General features: G+C 37.7%; 1 protein-coding gene across 1 annotated transcript in view; it reads left to right on the forward strand.

Moving 5' to 3' along the window:
• Positions 1–20,621, forward strand: part of gabbr1b (gamma-aminobutyric acid (GABA) B receptor, 1b) — a 119,196-nt gene that overhangs the window by 25,537 nt on the left and 73,038 nt on the right. The window contains exons 2-6 of the mRNA XM_079589866.1: positions 10,867–10,950; positions 13,738–13,802; positions 14,387–14,525; positions 18,367–18,552; positions 18,645–18,662. Coding sequence (XP_079445992.1) covers positions 10,875–10,950; positions 13,738–13,802; positions 14,387–14,525; positions 18,367–18,552; positions 18,645–18,662 — 484 coding nt within the window. The 5' untranslated portion in view covers positions 10,867–10,874. The remainder of the gene's footprint in view (positions 1–10,866; positions 10,951–13,737; positions 13,803–14,386; positions 14,526–18,366; positions 18,553–18,644; positions 18,663–20,621) is intronic.

Consider the following 20,621-nt stretch of genomic DNA (forward strand, 5'->3'; position numbering starts at 1 on the left):
TCACTGGTGTTGTATTGCGCTTGGTCTTTTCAGCAGGCACATACAGTATGTCATGTCTCTGTTTAGTTAAATCTTATTTAGGTATTTTTAATGAGTATTTACCAGTAAATTTGTTTTTGTGTGTTTATAGTGAAGTTGTGAGGTCTATTTGCGCATGTGCTATAGATCCAGGTCCAAGAAGGAGAGTCCAGGGCGGATGGATACAGCAGCAAAGCTTCTCTCTCACCCCATAATTATTGACTGTGTTATGTGCTGTGGCTTATTGGCTTCACGTTCTGCCAGCTTGAATTACATCCCTCAACGTCTGGTCACGTACTCCACCAGCCGAGCTTCCAAACTCAGACATCTCCTGTGATTTTGGAGGAATTAGAATTGACATCTTTGAACTTCTTTTTGAATCCTGCAGATTTAGGCGTATTAACAGAGGAGGAAGTTGGCTTACGCTGAGATGTGTCATGGTAGAATAAAGAGTTTACCTCACTTCGGACACCTTCCATTTGGTTTTTACTAAGTGAAAATGACTATGCATAGCAGAATTCCCTAGGAGAATTTGTGTCCTTTGTTAAGAGATGTGCACACACTTACTTTCTAATGGTCCGTGATCCTCCCACCCAGATTTACATCAGTCAGGTTGTCAGGCGTTCATCGCCCTTATCAGTTAGCAGACAGGTCGATGTTGAGGAGGTCAGTGACAGTTTTCATCATTCAGTGTGCATTTCACAGGAAGTGACAGTAGAGTGTGCGGTAGCAACACTGGGGAGCAATTGTCTCAAACTACAGTAACTAATATCCTAATATCCTTTTCCAAAGGGTCGTCCCCAAGAGGGGCACTTGATGGCCCCTATTTGTTTTATTGGAGACCTTTGGACTCTAGAAAGTATAATTGGTGCTTTCTAAGGCAGTAATCATAATTACTATTGGTCATGGGTGAAAAAAAATAGTTCCCCTCGCCCACAGCCGATTCTAAAGATTTCATTGGTCATGCCAATCACAGTGCTGATTGCCTATAATGCTATAACAAATACTAACCTCTAACCCTAACCTTAATGTCGTTGTAGTGTGGGTAGCACATCCTGGTAGATACCATTGTTGTTTGTCGTGATCAGATGCCTCCATGATATTTCTGAACTCTGAACTGAATCCATGAAGTCTGACCTTTTCTTGAAAGGTGACCGTGTGATTGAGTTGACCTATCAAATCAGCTGTGGGGCAAAATTTTCCCTTTACTAGCTAGGGGAAATTCATAATTTACATTGGTGCCTGTGACCCGGATGGGAGTGAGGTTTAGGGGGGTGAGTGTAACAGAAGCCAGCTGGTTAGAGCGGTGCGCGTAAATCTCTCTCCCCTGACCTCAAGCAAATGAGCCTAGAGGCTCCAATCTTTAGCATAGTTGTTAGCCTCCTACCTCCATGTCAGTTGACGCTGGTTCGAATCCGACTCAAAGCTGTGTGAGTAGGACCAGTTACACTTACATTTATGAAAAGACCCAAACCATAACCTGTGGAAAAAACAAAAACAAACATCTTAAATCAGACAAATCTGGTTTTCCGGTCTCCCAGCCGGGTCAGGCTAGTCTGGTGGCTGATTTCCGAGGGGTTATGGGCACTTTTCAGCTATTTTCACCCAGTTAAACCAGCTAAACACCTGCTTGGCCAGGCTGGGACCTGCAAACAACAACAAACCAGCTTTTTTCAGCGAGTTATGTAGAGATCATATAGAGAGACCTATCATAGAGACCTAAAGGAGCAGGTGCACTCTCTCACGGTTGAGCACATAAGCCTTTCAGAGTATACTCTGCTCTACACTAGTAGACCTTTGTTTTCAAGCACTGAAATCACTCGCTGAATGCAGACTGTGTTTGTCCTGGAACAACATTTCAGTCCGAAAATTGAGTCCTAACCCTATCCTTACCCTAAACCTAACCCTACCCATAAGTTATCCCTAAAATCAAAAGAAAATGATAGGTGAATATCACCTGGTCCTGCTTTCCTGTAGCTCAGTGGTAAGAGCATTGCGATAACAACGCAAGATTGTGGGTTCGATCCCAGGGGATTGCACATACCTATGTATAAATGTATAGGATAATGCAATGTAAGTCGCTATGGATAAAAGCGTCTGCCAAATGCATAAATGTAAATGCATAAATGTAAATAAGAATGGTGTAGAAGCACCTAACCCTGGTTGTAAGCCTAAACTTGACATTCCTCATTATCTGACTGGTTGATTGAAATGTTGTTGCGTGGTGTTAAAAGCTAGTGTGTGGTGGGCGTTCTGGCGCAATATGGCTGCCGTCGCATCATCCAGGTGGATGCTGCACATTGGTGGTGGTTGAGGAGATTCCCCCTTCCATATGTGAAGCACTTTGAGGCCCCAGAAAAAGCGCTATATAAATGTAACAAATTATTATTAATTATTGTTGTTCCAGGATCAACAAAGATGTGATAGGGACATGTTGTACTTGGTAAAAAACACCTTTGTTCTCTGTTTGGGGAGATCAGTAGACTGTGCTGATGATGAAAATTATGTCACGCGGACTGTCGGCTAGCCAAAGTGGAACACGAACAAAGGAAGTACACTATACTCTGGGTTTAAGGTGGGCTCTTTTAACTTGGACCACTAAGCAACCACCAACCACCCGAAATGTTCAAGAAACCAGCTAGAACCCCTTAGTAACCAGCAATTTGCTAAAAACACACAAAAAACACATTAATCCAATCATAACTCACCAATTAGAATGTCCATTGCAGAATGCAAAAATTGTACCTTTAGGAGTGCAGTACTATTAAAGGCACATCTTTGCACATTATAAAAACGTTCATGGTAGTAGTACTACTGTTTTTAGCAGTAGATAAGGTACAAAGTTGTTCTTTTATGGGTGCTTCCCAAGTGACAAGCTGTTGTACCCCCAAAAGGTTAAATTACACTGTAAACACTGCTCTTATTTTAGGTCCTCGTTCCATGCTAATTTACATGCTTATGCTATTTCTATGCTGGGTAATATTAGCTGCCCAGGTGATAATCCACACATTCGCGCTAGATGAGGTGCTGATAAGACACTGCGGTGAAACCATCGAGTTCACTCATCACCTCTGCAGTCAGATTGGTGAGAGGGTTCGTTTACAGAGGCGTGGTGGAGACAGCATGTCACCGGGGGTTACAACATCAAGAAAGTCTGACAGCAGTCAAAGAGCAAACGGAAGGAGGGTATATGAATGGTTGCCTGGCAACAGAATTAGGCAGTTTTCAGCTTTGGTTTCCAGTCAAAAAGAGACGTGCTTTGCTTTCACTGTCCATACAGAGATTGTCACCTGTCATTTACCAAGTGAATGTGTATAAATGTGTGCGTGCCAGGGCTGTATCCAACATAAACACTGCAGGGGACGTTTTCACCTCAGTTTTCGGAGTAGTGGGCAATGGTATGTTTTTCAATGACCGATTCTAAAAATGGTACTTTTGAATGAACCCAATCTTGAATATTTAGGTGTTTCAATCAGGGTGGCGTAAATCAAAAATATGCAGAGTTTGGCGGCGATTTCAGCGCTGTGTATTGCAATCAGACTGCGTATAATGAGTATATGGTGTGAGAAACCGTTTGAGTGAAATGTTGTTTTCATGAGACAAGCCCGTTAGAAAGATGGAAGGGAGAAAGATTGAGCGTAATTGCTCTGTAGAGAGATAAAAGAAGACTGAATAGGGAGGAAAGAGAAAGACAGCAATGGTTTTGGAAGGATACAATAAAGAAAACAATTGTGGCCTGGAAAAAAAGCAAGCCAGAGAGAGAGAACATGTTAGAGAGAGAGAGAGAGAGACAAGAGAGCTTGCTACCAAGAGGTCAGTTTTACGCCTCAGGTGGAGCCCTGTCTTCATGCCATTGTCAGATTGTGTGTGTATGTGTGTGTACATTCACCCTGCACTGCAGCAAGTGCATTTCATTGGCTTAATTTTCACAAAACAAAGCAGCAGTCACAATCTCCTCTTTACTATACCTAGCATCAGAGCCTTACTCTGACAATAGTGGTTCCAAAACCTAGCAAGCTGTCTGCCTAGACAACATTTTAAGCAGTGGTGGATGATGTATACAATCAAGTGCTTGAGTAAAAGTTCAGATACCCTAATAAAAAAATACTCCAGTAAAAGTATTATGTTTTAAGTACTCCTTTTCCATTTTACTTGAGAAAAAGTACTTGATTACTTATGGCGCTTTTCCATTACCAGCTCAACTTGACTCGACTCGCTTTTCGCTCCGGTTTCCATTGCAGATAGTACCTCCACAATAGTACCTGGTCGTCATAGCGACGTGACACAAACCCGCTACCCACACACACAGGACAATGAAGGAAATCGAGTGTATGCTGTTTTACATAATATTAGTAATGGGTATATCACGCAATCTCTGGCCAAACTATTTAAAAATGCCGGGGTTATTCAGGATACTCCGTCTGACGTGTGCAAAGATGACGCAGTGAATAGTGACGATTCTCTCTGACCAATCAGCACAGTCTGCCGTCTGTCACGTCACATTTTAGTATCGCCTCAGCTCGCTCAGAACCTCGCCGGAGGTGATACGAAAAAAAGTATCTGGAAGCAGGTACAGGTACAACTTTTACACTGTGGAAAACCAAACAAAGGCGAGTCAAGGCGAGGCGAGCTGGTACTGTATAGTGGAAAACGCCTTTAATGTATAAGGTCTTAAAGGCAAAAATGACTGATTAATTGGTTATTTATTTATCAATATACTCTATCTCAAAATATGTGTGTGTGTGAGAGAGAGAGAGAGAGGGTGGGTGGGCGTAGGGGTATTGTCGCACAAATTAATTGCCAAAAAGCATAAAAAGTCTACCGTTTATAGTTGAAATGGTGTCGTGTAAAAAGCCCCTAAGTCTGACATGATTATGAATTATTATGAATGGTCTTGTAGAAGATTAGGCAGACACGTGTATTGATCTATGGTGATACACAAATGTGGACATGTCCACATTCAGCCATTTCATACAATGGGCTTAAACAGCTCAATGGGCTTTACACTGTCACTGACAGTCGTCCAAAATTTGATTTTCATTTAAAAATGATAAATCCTCAAATTCGGCATTAGTAACGTTTTTTTTGCTTTGTTTTGTTTTACTTGTGAACTCTGTGAATTGTTAAGTGGAGACCGGCTCATTTGAATCAGTAAGTTGATGACTCAAGAACAGATCGGTCCAATTCACGAATGAATCGTTCAGTTCGATTTGCCAACCGATTAAACAGGTTAATTGAAAAAAATATCAGCTTGTTCACAAATTAAACGCCATCTCGTCTTGGAGTGAGTGATGATTTCTTCAGTTCAAAATAACTAGGAATGATGTTTTATGAAATGCAGTGGAGTAAATAGTATGAAATATACTTATTTAATTCAGAATGGCAAAGTTTTGATAAAAAAAAATGTATGTGCTTTTTATGATTATTACAGTATCACCTAGTTAGCTTAGCAACATGCTACTGTAACACCAAACTCTTTTGGAATCAGCCGTCAAATATCTTATGTGCGGCCCAATTTGCGTACTTATGCACTATTCTAAGCCATTTTGTAGTATAAGCAGTAAGTGTGAGTAGTGTGCTCTGCTCACCCTGAAAATGTAAACAAGAAAAAGTGCACTTATAATACCCGGATGATGCACTTTTTTAATAAAAAAACTGTGGGATGTTGGGCACCTCAAATACTCTACTGTCACAGCTTTACTTAGACAATAGACACGGGCTATCAGATTCCAGTGCTAGATGACAGTATAATCTTTTTAACCTCATACACTTGATGGTTGAGCATAGTGCATAGTAGTGTATATGTGTAGTATGTAATTTGGGACACAACTCTTGTGTGCTTCATGTGAGGAGCACTAATATATGTAGTGCTTGTGTTGCTCAGTGTTTATTTAGCATTCTAAATCAGTCTCCTATGTGGCTACATTTCTATTATGATGATTCCTTCAGGCACATTCACACAGGACACATCCTAGCATAAAAAACAGCTTGATGGAGCGTAACAGATTTGAACAGAAGGCACGTTTATAGCGGCATTAACTCCTATACACCTTTGCTAATGGGTAGCCTGCTTGACATTAAATACTTTTGGAAATTTGTTGTCATGACATTTTGCTAATTATTATATCTGCTGCTTTAATGAGCTCATATAATTTGAAAGACTGCAGGATATAACTATGGAGTTGTGCAGAAGAAATGGCATGTAAAACATAATTTCCATATACATTTGTTTAAATTGTAACCTAAAATATTGATGTTAATTACAAATAGCTTATGGACATGCATGCAACTACCTTTAACACTCAATATTCTTGCACATGTAAATAAGAAGTCCTCAGGTTCATCCGAGAAGCCCTCATTGGTTCATTTTTAAAAACTGACATTGATTTACTGCACTGCATTTCATAAACTATTTTTAACATGGCATAGAATCGTAAGAACAACGCGCTTGTGGTGTGAGACGTTCCGTAACGGACAAAGATGTTTGTCTAGTCCATATTTACCATAGACCAACAATTAGCGCAGACAGAACGCAAGAACATGTCCTGTGTGCACAACCCCTTTGAAGGCAGCTGCCAATGTAGGCAGTAGACAGCAAGGCAGCATGCTAGCTTCTGTCTATTTCTCCCTTTCGTTCTCTTTTTTTCCTGTCAAGGCTGTACGGCAGTTCCATATGTTCATTGCATTCATGAAAATCTCTCCTCTCCAGCTAAAGTTAATCCTAACCTGCCTTTCATGCAAAGACCGCCTTTACAGCACACTGCTCTCCCACGGCGGAAAACCTTGTCTGCTTTTATAGTGTGGGATGAAATGTGTTATGGCTCATATACTCGTTCATACTCCTTTGAGAACAGTTAGAAGCCGTGAATAATCTCTAGAAATTGCTTCCATTGTGATTACAGCGCAGGAAGTGTAGAGCATTCTGGTGGAGTTGAGACTTCCTGCTTTGCTACCTGTATTTTAAATTAGCATATCATTTGGGTGAAATTAATTTATGTAGATTAGTCCTGGTTGATTGTTGGCTGTCTAATCAGATTGTGTGTGAGTAAATGTGAGCGTGTGTGTGCATTGGCCCCAGTTCCGCGTACGAAGCTGGTGGTTTACGTGCTCTATGTCCCAGATTTGTCTCTCTGTGGTTTTTCAGCTCTTTGAAGCATATTTTTTCTTTTGCTTCCCTGCAATTCCACACTCATTATAGGGACTTATGAACATGCTCTGCTATTACAGTATACATCTTCCTTTCAACGTTCCCATTTACTTCGACGTTGTCAACAAGGTTCAAAATAAACACTCGCCAAGCCCAAAATGCAAGTAGAAATTGGCTTTAGTGAGTTACTCACCAGTTGGCCAGTAACATTGTTAGGAGCTGCAACATAATACATGGTTTAAATTAAATTTACATAAAATAATTTTCATCTATTAATATTTTTTTTATTGCCAATGTGGAAACAGCTTGTGATTAAACAAAAAAAAACAAGACTTTCCTAGGTTGTCTATGAAAGCATGTACAGTGATTTTTATGTGAAGGACGTTTTTGCTGGGAAAATCAAAAGGATGTGATGTTTACGCATGCTCCCGAGAGCCTTCCAATCTATTCCAGATGGAGTCTATTAATGTCAACAAATGCACAGCACAACACATACTAAAAAAACAAACAAAACTTTGCTGTTTCACGGTAACATTGACATAAACAAAGTTAATCTGTAATGATTCAACAAGGTCCACTACAATGACACATTAATGAATGCTTATACAATGTTTAGGATGATGCCGAAAGAGCCATTCTGTGTTGTAATGTCAATGTGTGATACAAAGAAAAGGTATAGGTATATGTATAGTCCCACATAGCCAGATCTATAGTCTCAAATATACTTTATAATCATAACAGTGTAATTTTAATTACCTCATCTTTCGACATTATGCCTGTTAATTGCAGAGCTGGTGCAAACATATCCATATCGCTATGGTCAGATGCTTTCATAACTGGTGTTTTCTCACTGCTGTCATTTTTGTTGTGTATTTATTGTATTATTGAGAGGAAAACTATTCATCTAAACGTCGCTCTCATCAGCATGGATGGCATCACTATATTTGTTAATAGTATATCGCAGCAAAGGTATTTTCAACTTTTTTTATTTCTAAGCAAATAACGAAAAGGAACTTTGTCGTGAGTATATCATGGCCTTGAATGACGTTCAGTCTCTTGTACATTACGTCACTGATTTGGCTCAGGGTCGCTCGCCTCACTAACTAAGTTCACTTAACGGCCACTGGTGACGCTAATAACAATGGTTTCTGAATTTTATATACAGCCCCTTTAAAGGGCACCTATTATGACATTTCAAATGTTCCTAATGTTGTTTTGGGAGTCCCCAACAAAAGTTTTACATGCATGCAATGACAAAAAACACTTTTGTTGTCGTATAATATGCATTTATTTTTACCTGATTTGCTCACCGACTCCCAAATGATTCGTTCAACGACTCATTTTTCCAAACCCCTCCTCTGCGCGACGCTAATCTGCAATTGGTCAGATGACCCAGCAGTGTTTACAGAGATAATACTTATTGTTTAACACGGAGTACAATTATGCTTTTATCAATTAAATCGTGTTATAATAATGATTATAGTCCACTGCTTTGTAGTTTGTAGTAAAAAACTAAAAATAAGATAAAGAATTTAATGTTATGTTAGCGAGCATAGCCCAGAGTTCATATTGTAAAAGCACAATCAGTCTTGGTTTGCGTTAGCCCGATGCATAAACATAACGTTTTTACAAAAAAAAAAAAAATGCAGTTACGTTACTACGAGGTATTACTCTATTCTTTAAGACAACTCCGAAAACAACGACAAACACTTCACATATCTCAATACAATTGTCATTGAAGACCTAGAAGCTAAACGGTGCTTACACAACAAACAAAATAATTATTAAGCATGCTACATAAAACATAAAAGCAACAATTATTAATAACACTTACAGGTTGTGATACGGAGGAGGAAGCTGATGCAAATACACTTGGAACTGAACCTTCCTTCAATATCAGTCGGCTCGGGAATCCAAGTTTGATTGCATTTAAAGCAATCGTCTTCAAAATGGCGCGAACAAAGCACAAGGCTCGGACTATACTTCTGTGGTATAGTTGTATATATGAATTGTAGCCACTTAGTCTTCAAATGCTCCTCCTTGGGCAGATGAAAAAAGTTGGCTTTTGAGCCGCACTTCAGAACACAGCGTCTCGTCGCCATGATGTTCTCAAGTTTTCCCTGCTGGCCTTGGAGCGCAATAAGTGGGCGTATCGTATTCAAATAACTTGACAAGTTGACGTCATCTAGTCAGAGAAAAAGCTTCGGTCTTCTAACGATTCATAAAAATGACTCAGAGTCGACTCTTACTTTTGAAAGACAATAACTTTATATACGGTGCACTTTCATATTTCAAACTTCGCAGGATGTTTTTGTTCACTTAGATCTATGTTACACACTACATGAAAGGTAAATTTCAAAATTCCATTATAGGTGCCCTTTAAGTCAAATTGTAAGATTCATGCACAGTTGGATGCTTCTCGATGTAAGTGATTTAAAGACACTCTTAAAGACAGTCAATTGTTTTGTTCCTGAATGAATCAGTGTTTTTAACTGATTAAGTTAAAGATTCATTGACTCATAAATAGTTACCTTTTCATTCCTGAATGAGATAGTGTTTTTAAATAAGTAAATTGAGTCAGCCATTAAATATCTTTCTCATAAAGACAGTCACTTGTTTTGTTCCTACATAAATCATTGTTGAATTAATTGGTTGAGTCAATCACTCACTCATGAAGACCGTCACTTCTTCCGTGCCTTGAATGAATTGGAGTCAATGATTCAAGGTCTCATTCTTAAAAACAGCACCTTGTTTCATTCCTGAAAGAATCAGTGTTGTGGGATGAATCAGTTGAGTCATTCATTCAATAACTTGTGAATAAAGACGTCACTTGTTTCATTTCTCAATGAATTAGAGTTGTTGAATTAATTGGTTGAGGCAATGACTCACTGATTCACTTATAAAAACAGTCACTTGTCATCATCTCCTGCCAAAAGTGCAATCTGCAGAAAAAGTCACTGAAAAATCCCCTTCTAATGTACAGAGCTGTTATCATTGTGATCTATGTTTTCATACGCTGTTATCATTGTTACTATGTTATCATTTTAGGAATGCTGCTCAGCCAGTCAAATTCAAGACTTAAGTGTCTACTGCATATGAATCTCAATTGCTATGCAAATGCTGCTACTAGCAAAATGGGACCCTTGATGTCAAAAAGAACACCAATAAATACACAATAGCCATTGACTGAAACAACAGCTATCATTCATCTTGTCCACCCCCATTTACACCAACAGTGGTGCTTGTTGGCGCGTCTGAGTCAGAAAGCAGCAAGGCGGAAAGGGAATATTGATGGGGGATGGCTGGGCAGTGCTTGCACCTTGATGCAGATATTAAGCAGATCTGTAGGCTGAGTAAGGGAAGGCACCCTGCCGCGAGTGACTCATTTGGTTGGTCGTGGTAGACTAACTGTGAATCTAGAAGAGGAGATCAGCTGTTCAGATCCGTCTGTCCGCAAGTGCCGTTTCTTCATACCCTTCTGCTTCTCTCCTCGCCCCATGCCTCCTCCTCTCAACCTCCACCACTTTCCTGTCTCTTCCCTACTCTACTGTACTTCCTCCTTTCCTCTCGTCCTTCAGGGCCCTCTCTCACACTCATCTCACACCCTTAGACAATCACTCTCCATCACTCTCTAAGGGTTTTCACACTCACCCGTTCCTCTTCTGATAATGCATCGGATCTCTCTTTCTCTTGTTCTGCAGGTGGAAGAATGGCCCTCGCGTTTGTTCTTTCGTTTCTCCTCGGGTCTTTCTCCCTCACCATAGCCTCACGTAATACGACCACAGGTAATGGAGATGTGTTTGCACTTTTTTTCCCCTTACATCCTGTATTTCCTGTTTTCTGTTGTCATTTGTGTTTTTTAAACTTTATTTAGAACTGTAATTCAGTACAAATTATACACTAAAGAAAAATACTAAACAATACTATTTGTGTTTAAAGGTGCACTCAGTGATATGGTGTTTGTTTTGTACTGGCCGTCCGATATGGTTGTCTTGGACTTATACTGACACCTAGTGGCGTGGATGTATCACATAAAATGAAAGTTTTCCTTTCATTCACAAACTGCAAAGTTCAGAACTCAGCCAAAACATAATTTCACTATTGATTCACAATAGATTCAGCACTCAGTATGACATTTCAGAGCAGTGTTTCCAGTATTCTTATTGAATGAAACCGGTTATTTTAGTTTTATTACTAGTATTTATTAAATTAAAATTAGATTTTACTTATTGTATTTTCAGTTCAGTTTCAGTTCATTTTAATTATAGTTTAAGTTTTAGTAATTTTGTTTGCTTTGTCATTTTAGTAGGTTTTTTCTTCTATTTTGCTTCAAATTATTATATTTTTTGTCAGATTTATTTAAATTACAAATAACATTTTTTTGGGAATAAGAAAAAGGTGTAAAAGCAACATCTTCTGTAAGGTTTAGGTGTAGGGTTAAGGTAGAATGTAGTTTGTACAGCACAAAAACCCAACATGTGTATGTGTGAGGGAGAGATCATTTCAAGTGATGTGTGTCAGTTTTTGTGTGCATCTATTTGTCAAATTGTTTCTGTTAGCTATGTAGTGTGTTGATATTCTGGGTGTGTAAACTGGTCTTATTCACTGGTCACATCAGTCAGCATCTAGAATTGAATTTTTTCTCACGTCTTCTCCATCCAGCTCTAATTGCTTCCTTCCTATCTCAGATATTACAAGCTTAGCTAGTCTGCTTTGCCCAAGCTGAACGACTAATGAAACACAATATCAACACTATTAGATGTCTGACAGCTATAATAAGTACATAAATCCTCACGTATATAATCCCCCCCATGCATAATTGTCCTGTTCTATGGCCTGTTGAACAGAAACAAGAGCCTGTGGAATATCCCTTGTCACAGTGTATCGCCTGTCAGATGAGCGTTGACTGCCATTTATAATAGCCTCTAATAAAAGCCATTGCCAATGTTCTGTGTCTAGTAAACAAGAAACATGGATGTAACAAAAAAAAAATTATGTTGGCAAACATAAAAACATGGAAGCCAACATTTTAACCTTTTTTGATGTTAACCATTTTTTGAACAGCCTAATATTAGCGATGGAGACTTGTTAACATCAAGTATTTTTTAAATAAACCAGTCTGTCTACAGAGGTACTTTGTATGTAGCCTACCATGCACCTTAAAGAATAGTTCACTTAAAAATTTAAATTCATATACTCATCCTCAAGTTGTTTAAACCTGTATGAGTTTCTTTCTTCTGCTGAACACAAAGGAAGATATTTTGAAAAATGACAGAATGACAGCAACCCGACAGTTGACTTTCATAGTATGAAACAAATATATAAATTGTATATTATAATATACTATACATTTTTTAATATGAAACCTGACACCGCCCACTAGGGGAGGAGCCTGCAAAATTTTTTTTACAGTGCCGTTTCCATGGTAACGCAATGTCCAATTTCTAAATGGTTTTCACAGGATGCATTTTGAGTTCGTAAGCTTTCAAATGATAGCTACCTAATTTATAATGATTACTAAAAATATGTTATTAAAAAAAAGGCAACAAATAAATAGAGCGCCAAGCTTCCGTCTAGTGGGACTTGACAGTTAAGGGGTTAAACCACACTGCTAAAAAAAATTAAGCTAACAAAGTGCCGTTATTGATGACTAGTCGACCATCCTGACCCGTTCCTTATAAAGAATGAGATTAAGCATTCAGTAAGAGTGAAAGCCGTATTCATCTGCAGTGTGTACGTGGTCTTCTTGAATACAGTGTGCAGTCACACAAAATGCCAGAATAGATGTTGTGCAGAGTAGACTTGGCATTTTAAACTACTCTACAGTCTATTCAAAGCTGCAAACAGCGAGCCAATGGGAAGCATTTGATTTTGATAATGCTGCCCATGTTTTTGTCCCTAAAAATACCCTTACACACAAAATGACTAATACACACAGGCACGTGTGAACACACTAGTGCACACAGTCATGCTGGTCTGTCTTGCCCCTGGGCACTGGGTTTGGTGATGACTGTAATTAGCTGCTGACACTGTAGGTGAACCAGGCTGTAATAACAGGCTACAGCTACAGCGCTCTTTCATTCTGACAGCAAATCCCCGGCAGAGCCTTGAGCCAAGGGGACACGCAGACATTTTCGCAGAGACATGAATGACTCAAATATAATGGAAAATTTTGTGTTGAGGAGTACTAGTACTATATATTGTCTATATTTGGTGTCTGTAATTACAATATCTCTGCCAGTAAAACCATTGCAAAGTTGGTTTTACATTTTTGTGGGAGTTTCTGGTCAAGTGGAAGATAATATATAATATTTATAGGTCTATAACATCCTATTCAATAATAGTGGCAAGAATGGCATATTCAAACAAACGACTCAGGCCGTCACAGGAGCTTCCATCATGGCTGTCGCCATTGCTTCTGCTAGCTCTAAAGCTACCTTAGATGTTCAGAAAGGAGAGACTGCCATCTAATGGACAAAACGAGCATTGCAGATTGTGATAAATGTAAATGTAACAAGTAGGATTTCACATACATCCTTCAGAAAACATGATTATCTACATTTTTCCATCAGGTTGTGCTATCATTCGCCCGCCAAGAGATGGAGGGATCAGATACAGGGGCCTGACACAGGAACAGGTGTGAAGTATTTAATTTATTGTTCATTTATTATACTAAATATGTGTGAGTTTGGAGGATAGATGGACAAGTTTATGCTACTGTTGACAATTTTGGGGTCGGTAATATGTATTTTTTTTTTTATTAAAAATACAGTACAGTATATTATCTTAATGCAGTATAGTAATACAGTGAAATATTGTGAAATATTCTTACAACTTAAAAAACATGTTTTCTATTTTAATATATCTTAAAATGCAGCATTTTCCTGTGGTGCAAAGCTGCATTTTAAGCATCATTACTCCAGTCTACAGTGTCATATTATCCTTCAAAAATAATAAAAATTAAATAGTTAAAAACATGTGTGCTGCTTAATATTTTTGTGGAAACCACCATATATACATATTAGGATTCTTTGATGAATAGAAAGTTCAAAAGGACAGCATTCATTTGAAATACAAATCTTTTGGACAATTATAAATGTCTTTACTGTCACTTTTGGTAAATGTAATAAAAGTCAGAATTCATGTCACTGACCCCACACCTTTTAACAGTGATTATGTGATTAAATTAGTTGTAACAGAGTTCTCTCTTTCTGGATGCAGATTCGTAGTGTTCAGGTGTTGCCGGTGGATTATGAAATCGAGTACATCTGCAGAGGGAGCAGAGTGATTGTGGGACCAAAGGTTAGGAAGTGTCTCCCTGACGGCACTTGGACTGACCTGAACCAGCGCAGCAAATGCTGTATGTTCAACTCCTCCTTTTGTTTTCTGCTGAGGTCTAAAATGTTTCTAGATAAAGCATATCTTAAGTACAAGCATGGATAGTTTCCACATTTAGAAATTTTTGTATTTTGACTAACTTTTTGATTGAGATATTTTGTTACGGTAACTTTACATGACAATTTCATCCATCTTCAGAAACAAAATTATTCAAACATAATTGTTTGAGGTCAGTGACTGTGTTTTAATGCTATAAACGTAAATCTGGAAGGTCAAGCTCAGGAAAAAAGAGGAAAGATTTACATCATGATGACCTGCAAATGTACTAAATGAGCTCTAAATTAATTTTTAAGGAGTATAAAGACTAGGAAATATGATAGATTAATACAAGTGTTAGGTTCTTTACAGTTCGCTAGTAAACCTGTTTATCAGGGAAGCGCATAGATCTGGTTTGCTAGACCAGCAGTCAGGACTTAATGTGAAAATGTCAACAACGCAGATGATTCAGTCTGAAATCTTACTCTTGTTTCCATCTCTCTTTCACTTTTCCCCCCCAAAGTAAGTCAAACGTGTATTTTTACCTACTGTATCTAAATGATAGCTAACATCTTTAGTAACCAAAGACTATGGAGAAGACTTTGAGTATGTGGAAAAGTTCAGTGAAAAGCAGTGTATAAGTAAAAACAAAATAAGCTTACACTAGCTTAAACTAGATAAATGAAAATGAGTACATCATTTATTTATTTATTAAATAAACAAATACATCTAACAGTAAAGTACTATAGTGTATAGGGAAATAAAACGTAATAAGGTAATGTAATAAAGACTAAATACTGTATTTTCCAAATAATATTTTACACTAATTTATTATATTAATTTTCACCGTATTAATTGGGTTTTTACATACAAATGTATATATAACTGCCTATTAAAAAAAAAAAAAAAAAAAAGGATGGGGTTCACTTGCACAAGGATGATCATTAGCGTATAGTGCACAGTGTACCCCCCTGTACAGTGGCTGCTATTGTGAGGAATTCATTGAAACAGTACGCAGTCCCCAATGATAAGAATTTCAGATATTATTATTCTACATTGCAGTCACATGACCTCATCAATTCAGTGTCTATTTCAGTTATTAAAAACCTTATCAAATCAGCTGCAATTTTGCACACCTCCTTCTTGACTTTTTAAAATTTGATTAATCACACTTGAAATGGATGGTTAAGTCAAGCAGCATCACATTTTAGTATTCAATTCCAAGTGTTATCTGTTGTGTATTGCACATATTGGCAAATGGAGTACTGTAAATCATCCAGGTATTTCATCTGTACACTATTTACATGACACAGTAGCGTTAAAAATGTTGGGGTCCGTAACATTTTTACAAACTTTTTATAAAGAAATATACTCACCGAAGCTGCATTTATTTGATCAAAAATACAGAAACAGTAATATTGTGAAATATAATTGGAATTAAAAATTGCAAATGAATATATTTTAAATGTAATTTTTAACTGTGATGGCAAAGCTGAATTTTCTCCAGTCTTCAGTGTCACATGATCAGGAAACATTTCTTTTTAATATATTTTTGTCTTATAAATACTGGCCAGTGGAGGAGATAAAACATTTACCAAGTATTTGCTAAAAAAAAGCTTTTCAGACATATATAAGCTTTCTTTTTAGAAATGTCAACAATACAAAAATGACAATTACTGTATACTCACGGTGGCTCTGGTGACTTTCTCCGGTTCTGATCGGGCTGACTGATGCATTGTGTGCACGCTGATTCTGAGGTTTTGTTTGGATTACATGTAATGTACATGTAAATAAATATGTGATTCAGATTGCAAAGTTTAGGGTTCAAATAAACAGACTTTTCAGTATCTGAAATCAGATTAAATTCGTTCAAAAGATTAGTGTCACTTTACTAATCAATTTTGCATCCTTGCTAAATATATTTCTGACCTCAAACTTTTGAATATCAGTGTACACTTTGCATAATGTACATTACAGCAAGAGAAGTATGATATTCTTTTTTTCTTTTGAGAACATTCCCAAAATGGAGGTTTTGTCAAATTTAGCTATAACGTCTGGATTAATTTTTTTGGGCAATATTGCCTCCAAAAGTAAGCTATGACAAGCACACACACACACACACACACACACACACACACACACACACACACACACACACACACACACACACACACACACGCACACGCACACACACGCACACACACACACACACACACACACACACACACACACACACTATAACTATTACAAAACCTTCAGACTGTCCTGTGCTGTTTTAAAATCAGACAGATGGTGTTGACAGAAAGCACTGATGTGTTTAACATGATCACTTCCGGGCGGAAATATGAAGTATAAGTTATAACTGCATATTTTGTGTTATATAATTGGTCTCTCTGGATGATTTCTTCGTTTTTTGCCATCATTTATCTTATCACTGCTTTAGATGGATGAATTAAAACACTGTTATGCCTTATAAAGGTTAGGGAAGGTAATGAAAGGTAAAAACTTTATTAATCCCACAAGGGAAATTTCCATTCCAGACTGTTCACAAGAAACATAGATCTGACAGGGGTGGTTGATTATGATGTCACATTGTGATGTTGCTGTTTGAGCATAAACAACATCAGCAAAGTTACAATGCTCAAAGTTAATTTTCTAATAATTATTATAATATTATAATAATTCTAATAATTCTTAATTTTTTAGTATTTGAGACAGGCGTCTATGGGACAGGCCTTTAATTTAGTGTTGTTCAAAATCCTGCCGCGCCACAGAGTGTTAATTACATTACATTAAATTTACATGTATTTGTCTCAAATCGTCATTATGTATATACTGACTTCACCCTGCGCTGCAATATACATTTAGTTTTACATTCTTTTACAGAAATCAGCTGGTTGAATGAAAATTGCTGATGTTATCGTATTTTCGGGTGATATTCTCAATTCATTCAGTTAACGGACGCTCTGAGATAAAGTGTTCAGACTGCAGACTAAGCAATGATTGTATTTTATTGTACAGTACAATCATAACATAGTACAGACATGATCGAACTCTTCCTCGTCGCTCTCCTCCACTTCTCCCTCTCCGGCCTCCACTATCTGCCCAGATGCTCAGGGCTCTCTTGCGTGCGCAATCTGCACCACAGAACTGGCTTAAACAGACGATCTGACGGGTTTTAGAAGATTAAATACAACCCGAAACTAAAAAACAGACCAGGCCTCTATTTGAGACCGGCCTTTATTTCTCCAAACCTGTAGCCACACCAGGCGTGTAAACGTATGCTCATTTGTTTCTGCTACACGCTGTTACGAATCTTTTCGCTTTATGGATTACTTGAGAATTTCAAAAACGTTTAGCCTTTTATGTTCAAACTGGATTCAGACAAAGATGGAGAGACTCAGGAAGAAGTGACAACGTAGAAGCAACAGGACATTTCTGAATGGTTAGTTGATGAATTTATTTAGCTTATGTGTCGTTATCTTCTAATCATTGATTAACATATTCTGTCATGATAATCTATAAATCGTGTTCCCGGGGGCGGGGTTTATGTAAATTTTAGGGTTGGTGATGTCACTAACCCTGGAGGAATGTCGTGTAGTAGTCCCTACCAGTCGTTTGTTGAAGTCCTTAAAAAGCTATTTCTTTAAAAGCAAATATCTCCTTTTGCTTTGAACTTTGAGCGTTGTAACTTTGCAGATGTTGTTTATGTTCAAACAGGAACATTACACACTAACTAAAGTTAGAAAAGGGAAATCATAATCAACCACCCCTTTAAATGGCGTACATTTGTATAACTGACCCTTCACTGTATGTTTGCTCCTCAGTGCTGCCGTGTCCGCGGGTGTGGACGTCTCTGGAGAACGGCCGTGTGACGGTGCACCCTCCAGGCCCAGCTGTGGAGGACACAATACTTCACTACAGCTGTCTGGAGGGTTTCATCCTAGTGGGCAGAAACAGCACACATTGCACTAAGCTGGGCAAGTGGGACTCACCCAAACCCGTTTGCCACTGTGAGTATTTATGTACTTTCAATTACAGAATCAATTTTATAATCATTCCTTATAAGTTATTCTCTTTTTCCTGTGTTTTGCTTCTAATGCAGATGACAGACATTATACAGGTAAGAATAATTTTGTATTATTTTCATCGTACAGTAAGACCAATATTGTAATTAAGGTATTAAAGAGACATGGACACTGGTTTATTCATAAATAGTTTTTGCACTGCTCTGATTTGTCACATAAATTAAATATGCTACTTGGGTGGATACATATCTAGTGTTATCTCTGTATAGGAAATGCAATCTTTAACATATTTCTTAAATCAAACTGATTTTTGGCAAATCAAGTAATAGAGACATTGGATCACTTGTTCATCATATCCGTTTTCAATGAAAAAGCAGAAAAAAATGCATCCCCTTTTTACTAAGAACCCTTGTGTCTTGTTTGGACTTTTGTTATTTCCTGTTCTGTGCCATGTTTTGTAGTCCTTTGTAGTTTTTCTTGTTGATTAGTTCATGATTGTCAAGTGAGACAGATCAATAAAGAAGATGTGAAAAAATTGGCATAAATCTAGCTCACACATTTACCTAAATTATTCAGGCTAATTGTAGTAATGACGGATCAAACCTGTTTGATCAATAGTGGCAAGACACATAGGTATAAGGACATCTGACAAAGTGGGTTGACGTCAAAGAACCAGGAAACAAAATTCTGAAGACTGTGAAATCACCTTTACCATCATGTAAATTGCGTGCGCCTGGCAAATCCGCCGTTATAATAGCAATCCACCATGAAAAAAGCGCGCCTGCTCTTAAAGGGAATGTGAGATGACGCTCTGATTGGTTTATTGCACGTTACTCCCAAACCACACCTATGAGTAATGTAGCTACTTCAGACCAACCCATTTTAGATTTGCATCGGACGCAAGAGTCATTTATCCCGCCGGTATAATAGCAACAGTGTGAGATCCGCCCACAAATTTACTTGAGTTGCGCGTTTGATACTTGCGTTTCAGATTGTTAAAATAGGGCCCTAAATCTTAAAAGTATATTTAAAAAAAACTATACTTACAGATAGGCGAATAGAATATTAATTAAATAAAAGGCCACTTTAGTGTACTTAAACAAAGTACACTTCCATGACTGTTTTTTAAAGGGATAGTTCACCCAAAAACGAATATTAGCCCATGATTCACCCTCAAGCCATTCTAGGTGTATATGACTATCTTCTTTCTGACAAACATAATCAGAGATATAAGTAAAAATATTCTGGCTCTTCCAAGCTTTATAATGGTAGTGAATCGGGGGCGAGATTTTCAAGCTTAAAAAATGCACGCATCCATCATAAAAGTAATCCATACGTCTCAAAGGGGTTAATAAAGGCCTTACTAAAGCGAAACGATGCGTTTTTTTAAGAAAAATATCCATATTTAAAACTGTATTAGCTATAATAACTAGCTTCAGGCAGATGAACCTACTGTACGCATACTGCGCAAGTCGACTTGTGCCACAAAAGTAACCCCTGACGCAATGTATGACTTAGGATAGGAGCATCGCAAGCGTAGACGCCTCTCGCGGAAATAGGGCTGTGCAACTAACTCAAGCTCCTCTTCTCTTATATCGAAATCCTCCAACATTTCTCTTAAAAATTTCTCGTTTTAGACCGGTGTTTTGTTTTGCTCTATCCTCTGCACTTCTACATACGTCATTGCGCAAATTGCTGCGTACGGCCGTCTGCCGGAAGCTAGTTATTTGACTAATTTTCATTTTTGAGTTAAATATCCCTTTAATACACTAGTACAATTTATTTTAATCTAACCCTTTAAATGTCAAATTAAAAGTTTTACTTCAAAGTTCTTTTATGTCCTTATGTATTAATAATATTTTGTTGTGCGAAGAAAATTACACTTTTTAAAGAAATACCTTGTTATGTGTTCACTAACAAACTAAAGCACATGTAAAGTACTTGATTATAATTTTAACTGTAGTATGTTATTTGATGTTACATTTAAATTGCATTTCATCGTTGCAAAACTGTAATTACATATATATTTAAATACATGATGTACAAGTTTCCAC

This window comes from Phoxinus phoxinus, assembly GCF_949152265.1.
Source record: "Phoxinus phoxinus genome assembly, chromosome: 19".
NCBI classification, from domain to species: Eukaryota; Metazoa; Chordata; class Actinopteri; order Cypriniformes; family Leuciscidae; genus Phoxinus; species Phoxinus phoxinus.